Consider the following 10,070-nt stretch of genomic DNA (forward strand, 5'->3'; position numbering starts at 1 on the left):
ATGACTTCCATACAAATAAATAATTTATTTTCCTTCACAGTTTGAAGAATTAATTTTCATGTTGGGCGATACTTGCGAAAATGTGGCCAAAATACGGGTTTCATTAACACTTTAAATTACGCATCAAAGAGGACTTCTTTCCCTGAATTCAGGTCTTAGCTTGATCACATACAGTTCAAATATTAAGAACAAAATGACAACATCTTGAAAAACATGAGGGAACAGTTACATTCAGAGGGAGACTTTCTCACTGAAATATGGCCCAATTAGACCGCTATATTGTTTGTCTGATATATATCATCATCTCTGAACTGCAGTGCACAAGAGTAACAGGCTTATACAGTGGATAAGTATAATGAATTCATATGCAGAAAGCAAGACAGTCTATTAAATCAGCAATTATATGATAACAGTAACAGTGAATAAATCCTATTAGCTTGTACACCACGTGGATACAGAGTACTCTGTTCCAGCCTCGACCCCCCGAGAGAGAGCCCTGGGGAGGGTCAGATCAGGGTATAACAGGGGTCTGCAGCCCTGGTCCTGGAGAGCTGCAGGGTGCGCTGGCTTTCGCTGGTACTCTGCACTTAACTGATCAATGAACACAGCTGATGACCCAGCCAGCTCACCTCACCTGGTTTCTTGGGTCTTGCTGAAGATAAGGTGAAAACAAAAAACAACACACCCGGTTGCTCTCCAGGAGCATGGTTGCTGACCCCTGAGCTATAACCAGATTAAGCAAATGTGGCACAGCAATGTGAACCTGCAACCTCCTCCACACTACCCCAGACTCCTGCCTTCACCCATGGAGACCCCCTTTCACACAATGAGAGTGAAGGGGATCAGGTTATAACCGGGGGGGGGGGTTTAACTGAGTTAAAACTTGCGACCCTCTAAAATATGAAACATGGACTGAAGGAAAAAACTGTTCCGGGTTTTATTCAGGTGTTTTATCCTCCCAGATTAAACACCTGTGGCACAGCAATGTTTCAAACCCGCAACCTCCTCCCCACACACAGACCCACGCCCACACACGCACACACACACACACACACGTACACACACACACACACACACGTACACACACACACACACACGCCCCACACACACACACACACACAAACACACACACACACACACACACCCCCCACACACATACACGTACACACACACACACACGCCCCCCACTCACACTCACACACACACACACACACACGCACACACACACGCACACACACACACACACACACACACGCGCGCCCCACACACACACCACACACACACACACACACACACACACACACACACGCCCCACACACACGCCCCACACACACGCGAGCCCGGGCCTCCTCACCTTCCTCCAGCTCGTCCATGCAGGTGACCTTCCTGGCCCCGTCGATGGTGAAGATGAAGCGCACGCCCTGCGGCAGGTTGATGTGGTCGGAGAGCGAGCGCGTGAGGTCGGCCAGCAGCGCGTCGAAGGTGCGGAAGCGGTCGGCGGCCACGGCGTACACGATGCCCTTGAAGTAGCGGTCGCCGTTGCGGTAGAAGCGCACCTTCTTGGCCCTCTTCTCGTTGGTGAGCGCCTGCAGGGTGCGTGTGCGGTAGAAGCTGCAGTGGGCGCTGTGGGTGGGGCTGGGCAGCCCGTTCGTCCGCCCGCCCCGGCCGGTCCGGGACGACTTGTCTCGCTCGTCAAAGTGGCCGAAGTCCAGCTCCATGGCGACGGGTCGGGTCGGGTCGGGTCGGGTCGGGTCGGGGGGAATGTGTGATTGACAGCAGGGGCCGGCTGGCGGTGAGGTCAGAGGATCTGAAAGGTGGCACAGTGGGGGGGGGGGGGGGGGGGGGATGTCAGGTTTTATGTTTTTCACTGGGTTGTATATAGTCTGAGCGTTTCCGTGTTTTAGTACCCTCTGTGCGCACTGTAGTCGCCCTGTCAGTTCATTCATTCATTGTTATTCGTTTCACATGCGTTTTTACTTCCTGATTGTTTCCCCACACCTGACTGCCATTTCCTCTTGTTTCCTGTATTATAAAAACCCTTGTGTTGTATGCCTCGTCGCCAGATTGTTATGTGTTTGCTCCATACTCTCCCGCGTTTATTCCTGATTGATTCCCATTACGACCTGTTTTGTTTTTGACTTCCGTATTTAGCGTGTCCCGTCTGTATAGTTCTGATCCGTAGTTTATCGACCTGCTTTTGTTTTTCGACCTCTGCTTTTGGATTCTGTCTTTGCCCGATTAGCCTGCTCGTTACCGAACCTTCTCCTGTGACTGTGACTTCGCTTTTTATTATCCCTGCTGTATCTGTTTGCTGGCTATCAACCTTTGCCTGTCTCACCTGCTTTATTTACAATAAAGACTTTATACTACAAGCTACACCTTGGTCTCGCAACTGGGTCTGGTGTTCTACAAGCCTGATTTTTGCTATGACAAATAAACAAATTAGTATTGTGCATGTCACAGTATGTACTGTCCCTTGGGAGACATACAACATTGTTAAAATGATTTACAAGATCTATAAGATAAGGTTCTTTCCACATTGACAGATTTGGTGAAGTAATGTAGTGCACTACTGTTAAGTAACATTAGCTGCATTAATGGCAAGTGATTATGAATTCATACATTCCTGTATTGTATGATAACAAATAGAAAAGAAGAAAAGGGAAAGTTTGCACTCTTCTAAAATGTCCTTTTTGTCTTTATTGTTGGAGAGTTATTCAGGGACAGAGTGGTTTGGCGAATAAAGAGACAACGTTTTGCCCGTAGGCTTGGGCAGATCAAGGTCAGGTCAGCTCTTTCTCAGAGCATAAAGCCCTCTTTAATCATTACACCTTAACAAACAAACAAATTATCCTTGCGAGTATTATGTGCCAGGGGAGACATACAATACATTCTGGAACCTATTTAAGAGACGGGCTCATTCCACACTGACAGATTTAGTGATGTAACGTACAGCAGTACACTGTAAAAAAAAAAAAAGCATGATCTAACAAGTGTCTTAGTCTTGTAGTGAGACTTTATTGAATGTGGTAAATGGACTGCACTTATATAGCGCTTTGTAATTGATACCTCTCATTCACACACACACACCAACGGCGATAGGATGCCATGCAAGGTACCAGCACATCTGGAGCGAGTGGGGGGTTGGTGTCTTGTTCAGGGACACTTCAACACAACCAGGGCAGAGGGACAAACTGGCAACCTTCAGGCTGCCAGACGACCGCTCTACCACCGGAGCTGATGTCGCCCCACAGACTGGACGCCCCCGATCTGTCTTAACGCTGGCTATTAATGACCTGGCCTCCCTCACACTTTCCTGACCGGAAGCGTGGGCCTGGAGTGGCTCTCACAACGATCTCCGCCTCTTCAGCTCCGTGTCCGTTACGTGTCACCAGCCATTATCGACGCCTTCCGCATCTAGGTCAGGGTAAGTGTGCGTCTTTTTCAGAGAGCAGCTCTTTAACGCACCACTCACATCGCTCACAGCCGGGCTGGGCTGAATTACGGTTACCCGAATGTAGCACATCCTCGGCATGGGCTAACTGAACAGTGAAAACAGATGACAATCCGGGGCCTCCATGTGAATAAGCGAAATCCGTTTTGGAGGCACGCTTTATTACCACAATAGAGTCGACTGGATGAATGGAGGGAGCACAATTACTTTTCTTTTTTTTTTATTGACATTTGGTTTGTTTCCAAGATCGCAAAGTGGCCTGAAGGGGGGGTTTTGGGGGGTTTGGCATCGCAGTTATGCCAGCACCACGCCAAAGAATATATCTGCCAAGAGTGGGACGCAGATACAGCATGTAGCTGATATGACACTGATATGCTATTCCTGACAGCTGAGTCTAAATATACAGCCCTGCAGCAATGCGTCAGAACAGAGCCAAAATGGAGCCTCCTCAGCCCACATCTCTGGACCGTTTCAGCACCAGAAAATAACACTTTATATCTGTATATTTTAGCTGGTATCATTAAATGGGACCAGCCAGGAGTATTGTTTGGCAGTGAAGAGTAATGTGCTGGCAATGCACTTGAAGTATATTATACAAAGGCATGCGCTGTTTGCAGAGTCATCTGCTGTTTGCACAAATTTGCATGATCTCAAACCCCCATAGAGGGTCAGTATTTTATGAAAAAGTACACAAGGTACACAAAGCCATTCATGTTGGTGTTGTGTCTGAGATACAGCTAGCCTAAATATAGTAATACACAAATGAGGTATGCAAACGAGAGAAAGTAAGATAATTATGAACGCATCAAAGGCCGTCGATACGTGTTTGTCGTTGTCCCTGCTTGATCTGTGAAATAAGGATGACACACGCCCTGCATGGCTGTTTCTCTCTGGTGTCCCTTTGTTCCCGGGCTGCAGGGGAGTCTCTCCCTCTCTCTCCCTCTCTCTCTCCCTCTCTCCCTCTCTCTCTGTCACACACTCTCTCTCCCTCTCTCCCTCTCTCTCTCCCTCTCTCTGTCTCTCTCTCTCTCTCTCTCTCTGTCACACACTCTCTCTCCCTCTCTCTCTCTCTCTCTCTCTCCCTCTCTCTCCCTCCCTCTCTCCCTCTCTCTCCCTCCCTCTCTCCCTCTCTCCCTCTCTCTCCTGATGAACACACACAGAGCCCGGCGTTCTGTAGCTCGCTGCATGGGGTGAACAGCGCCTCTCGCCCGTGCCAAAATCTCTCTCCGCAAACATCTGCTCCTTTTCAACACAAACAGGTCTTTTCCAGAAAGTGTCGCTTGAAGAGGCATGCCCCGGTGTTTAAATCCCGACAGTAACTGTAACGTCGAGCCAGCAGTTTGAATAATCAAGGGATTAGCCCCAAAGAACGGCTAAAAGCACCCCGAAAAGCTTTTTGTGTCCTTTGTTTTATTTGTCTAATGTAGCTCTTGCGCATTCAGGGTAGGTTGACTGAGCACACATGCTCGTTTACAGCAACACCCCGAGGTCCTTCTAGGAGGTGAGCCCCCCAAACACACCAGAACAAACAAACCTCACGCAGAAAGGGCCCCGCTGGGATTCGAACCCACAACCTTCTGACTGTGTGGCTACAGTGCTATTCACAGTCCCACCATTTCCCATTTTTTGTGTTTTATTACTTGCGTAATTGCGTACATTTCTGACTGTAGTGGACACAGGACTCAGCACAGGTAGTGTGGTTTAGCGTAACCCCCTGTGGCACCAGACCAGACCCTGGGAGAACAAACCACGTATGAACACTAGGGGGGCGCTGTCCTGTGTCTTTATGCTGATCTGAATATTCAGGAGTTTATTGGACCTCGCCATTAACCACCCAACTAATGTCTCTATGTCCAAGTTGTATTTGAGCCAATAAAGTCAACAAACAGCGATATACAAAGAGCATACTGTCTGATAATCAGACATTTTTAATGTCAGGTGGTTACATCTGATTGTGCCAAGTCTTAATGACTTAATGACATACTGGGCAAAGCACATCAACTGCGTCTTCTGCTACCTCCGTCTGTCTGGAGTCCATTTTGTATTCAGTACTGAATACAGTTCTAGGGACCTGGGCAACCAAATTTACTAGTCACAACTAGGTGCTAAATATTCCTATATTTTATTAATCTGCAGCAAATAGAAATTGAAGGGAAGTATAAAGTGGACTGATATCAAAGAGAGTCTTAGAACGCCAGTTCCCTCTTTCGGCAGCGATGGCTGACAGGAATATTTGTTGACTGGTGAAGTGTTTGAGCGCACTGCACACCTGACTACCTTTTTGTCACTCTGATGTTTAAATTTCCCCGGTATTTTGACAGCGATTCTTTTCAGGTTTGTCCCAATTTCCACAAGCACACACTCCTTGGGGGAGAGTGAGATTCCTGGCAGCGATAACTGACGTATTCAGAATGCAGGAGGCCAAGTTCTACCTGATCAATCCCACAGTCCTCCTGGATTTAGACACTGTAACTCATAGAATATGTCCTAATACATGCATTTTTTATGGATTAATTTATGATCATTTACATCTAGGTCCAGATAAATCACACTCCAGATGCAGCATATTTTAGCTCTCTTTCCATCTCATTACTGAAGGATCCCCTGAGCAGCCAGGCTGATTTATATAGAGAACAAACACACTGATCAAACTCTGACTTCTTATCAGTACCCAAAAATAAACGTTTACCCCCTTTCTTCATACCCACTCTTCCCAGATATCTTAAACTTTCACAACCGACACTCTTCACACACGTCCACCTCACAGTTGCCCCAGACATGTTGTGGGGCAGTTATATGGGGCAATTGTTTCGGAGCAGTTGTAGATTTCATCACTGTCAGGAGGTAGCAGTTAGGGAGCTGATATGAGGGGCACCCATTTACCCAATTGTACTGGACAAGAATCAACCATTTCCTGTGGTCTCCCACTGACCCAAAAACACTGTACCTTTTGTTAAATAATTTTTTTTATGTTTTTTTTTATGTTTGTTTGTAAAGACAGAACTTGTATCCTTGTCAAATTAATTTGTGGTGAAGGTCTTCACTACAACATGCTACAACACACGACAACACACTACAACGCGCTACAACACACTACAACACACTACAAGAAGTTACAACACACTACAACATGCTACAACACACTACAACACACTACAACATGCTACAACGCGCTACAACACGCTACAACACACTACAACACACTACAAGAAGTTACAACACACTACAACATGCTACAACACACTACAACACACTACAACATGCTACAACGCGCTACAACACGCTACAACACGCTACAACACGCTACAAGAAGTTACAACACACTACAACATGCTACAACACACTACAACACGCTACAACATGCTACAACGCGCTACAACACACTACAACACACTACACGAGAAGGCTAAGGGGGCTGCAGTCCCTGCCCGACTGCAGCGGGAAACACACCGGTCAAACTCACTCAGGATGATTACTCTGAACACGAGGTCACGGGCGAACAGGAGCGATGAGTTGACCTCGCTCACACGAGACCTCAGAGAGCTCAGCGACGCGCTCCACTGAAACCGGCCTCATTCTGCCAGATTCAGCCGCGGAGGCCACCTTCCCCAACAGCAGGCCAATATAACAAGTCCGTCAACGAAGTCAAAAGCGTCCGCTTTTTATCAATAATCAAATATTACAGACCTGCTCCCCCGAAAGGCTGACCATTCTACCCTGCTCGGGAGTTTTCGTTTGCCATTATAAGATGAGATAAGGGATGTTTTATTGAGCCCTGTGGGGTAATTTGTTCTCTGCATTTAACCCATCCCTGTCCACTGCTCTATCCTAGTTACTCAGGAGCAGTGGGCAAGCCACAGTGCAGCACCAAGGGACCAGCTCCAGTTCTGAGGCCAGGGCCTTGGTCAAGAGCAACGGCAGAAGTACGGCAGGCAATGACCAAGCTACAATATCCACCCACCTCCTCCAAACATTATCGAGATGGAGAACCCCCACCCAGACTCTGTTACCTTCATTCTCAGAGATTTCAATCATGTCAATTAGAAAAATCTTCCTGAATACAAACAACAGATTAATATAGCAACACAGAAAGGCAGAACACTACCTTTCTACCGCGCATGCCACTTGGTCATTTTCTCCAAATCTGTCGATCCATGTGTAAAAGCTGCTAAAAAGGTGGTAACCGACCCTGTTCCTGGAGATCTAATGTCCCGTCGGGCTTCACTCCAAACCTAACAAAGCATACCTCATTGAACAGCTAGAGCTCTTGTCGAACTGCTAGGCAGTAGAATTAGGAGTGCCAAATTAGGGTTGAAAGAAGTGGGACTGGAACCATTCGGAGAGCGGAATACCCGTGTGATAACAGAAGGTATTTCACCTGGAGTCTGGCGCTTTCGGCCATTATAGAGCACCTGGAGTCCCCAGTGACATAATTATCCTGCTCTTGTAGTCCTCTTTGTAGATTACAGTTCAGCATTTAATACAATGGTTCCCCAAAGACTTGCTCAGACGCTAATTGCCATGGGGGTTAATCAAGCAACGGGCCAACGGATCCTAGACTTTTTTAGGGCAGGGGTGTCTAATCTTATCCAGAAAGGGCCGGTGTGTGTGCAGGTTGTTGTTTTAGCACAGGACTAAGACAGCTGATTCTATTCATCAAGGTCTTGATTAAAGACCACGATTAGTTCATTAGTATAATCAGGTGTGTTACTGCTGGGTTAAAACGAAAACCTGCACCCACGCCGGCCCTTTTAGGATAAGATTTGACACCTCTGTTTTAGTGGCTAGTAAGCAAGAGCTGAGAGTTCATGACAAGCCTCCTAAGCCTGGAACCCTTAACACTGGTGCTCCTCAAGATGGCTGCCAGTTCTTACCCTTCTTACATGAATGATTGTACAGACCAGGATGATTATTAACAAGGCGTTTATTCATTTTGCAAAGGTTGGAAAGGAAGTAAATCCACCCATTGTATATTTTATGGTTGAGGGCAGGAGAGCAGGTAAAAGAATTACAATTTTCGCTACTAAAACTTTTTTAACTTTTGTCTTTGTCTTTTGTTTTTCATCAAGGTGAATTCTAAACAGCAAAAACCCCCCTGAACCCCCCCCCCCACAGAGACACAGTGTGAATATCATGGAACACTCTGATTTCCCGCAAAGTTCCCGGGGTTTTGTCTCCTCAGCTCTAAATGTGTTACTTGCATTGTCAATCACAGCTTTCGGTGACAAATATATATATAGGCCTTGAAGAGGTGCTCCTATCCTGAGCAATTACAGTTTACATTCCTGTGACATACAATATTGCGGCGTAGCCGTGATCTGGAGGGGCCTCTCGGGGGGAGAGACGGCCATGTCAACCGCTGAGCTCAAGATGAGTTTACCTCGAGCGGAGCAGTCAGCCCCCGCTAGCAGATCACTACAATATAATCACACAGCCAGACAGTCACTGGAGCAACTCTCTAAGCAAAGTCTAACGGTACAACAATGCCATCCATTCCGCCAACGTAACTTTTGCTCTTGATTGATTGATTGATTGATTGATTGATTGATATTATTTGACATATGATTAACCCTTTCAGTCCCAAGCCCAAGCCCTCTATTGGTAGGGATTAGCAGTCGTGCTGATTGGGTGAAAGGGTACAGTATACGGTCACATGGCACGCTTGGGATTTTACGGCAGTTACGCTTGAGTGCCATGAGGCACTCTCTGGACTGAAAGGGTTAAATACACACAGCTTGAGTAGCCCTCAGGCAACCACCATATACATCGTGAAGTTAACAAAGAAACTAAACACAATACAGTCCTGTATTGGAGTCCAGTTCTCCTCAAAATTAAACTACACTGCCAACTGTGAAAAGCTAATCGCATTAATAATTTGAATATTCATAAAGTCTGACTGAATTAAAGTAATGCATTGGCCACGCTGTTTGGCCACGCTCAGCAGTCACAGCTCCGTAACTGCCCCTCCTGCTGCCCCAGGTTTGGGTCCGGCCTCCTCTCCGTCTGGGGTGAAAACTGCAGTCCCATCCAGCCGAACTTGTCACTCTGACAGGCAAAAGTGAGACAACCTTATTTTCGCTGATGTTCCCATTCCAAAGCAGTAACCACAAATTCTCGCTGAACCACATAACGTATTATTCCACAGACTGCCCGTACCAAGAGCCTGTTACCACGGGGCCTGCTAAATTTAGGGTTTGGGTGAGGGGGGGGGGGTGATACACGTTTGAAAATTACGACTATCCCAATACTACTCAGGCTTCCACAATGAGCTTTATCTTTACAACCTGGACTATTGGAAATCTATGTGTTTGATCTCGGCTTGGTAGCTCAAATCCATGACCTATCTGACACAAACAGGTCAAACGTACTGACTGTGAGATCAAGCGCTGACTAACATATTTCTGACTAACCAAACATTGTCACACTGTGTTTATACTGTGACAAATACAAACAGCTACTATTGCTACTACTGCTGCTGCTACTACTACTACCAATACCACTACTAAAATAGCAATGAATTATCTTTGGCCACAATGAGCTTTCTTCCTACGCTTGTTAATTTCTTGTTCTTGTCCATCAGTATGTCGGCAACTGTCAGCAGTAATTAAGCTTTCGG

The 10,070-nt window shown here is 46.6% G+C and overlaps 1 protein-coding gene across 1 annotated transcript in view; it reads right to left on the reverse strand.

Moving 5' to 3' along the window:
* LOC133132817 (neuronal migration protein doublecortin-like) overlaps positions 1-1,786 on the reverse strand; it is a 41,962-nt gene extending 40,176 nt beyond the window's left edge. The window contains exon 1 of the mRNA XM_061248568.1: positions 1,355-1,786. Coding sequence (XP_061104552.1) covers positions 1,355-1,718 — 364 coding nt within the window. The 5' untranslated portion in view covers positions 1,719-1,786. The remainder of the gene's footprint in view (positions 1-1,354) is intronic.
* Between the last annotated feature and the right edge of the window lie 8,284 nt (positions 1,787-10,070).

The sequence above is a fragment of the Conger conger genome, chromosome 7 (assembly GCF_963514075.1).
Source record: "Conger conger chromosome 7, fConCon1.1, whole genome shotgun sequence".
NCBI lineage: Eukaryota > Metazoa > Chordata > Actinopteri > Anguilliformes > Congridae > Conger > Conger conger.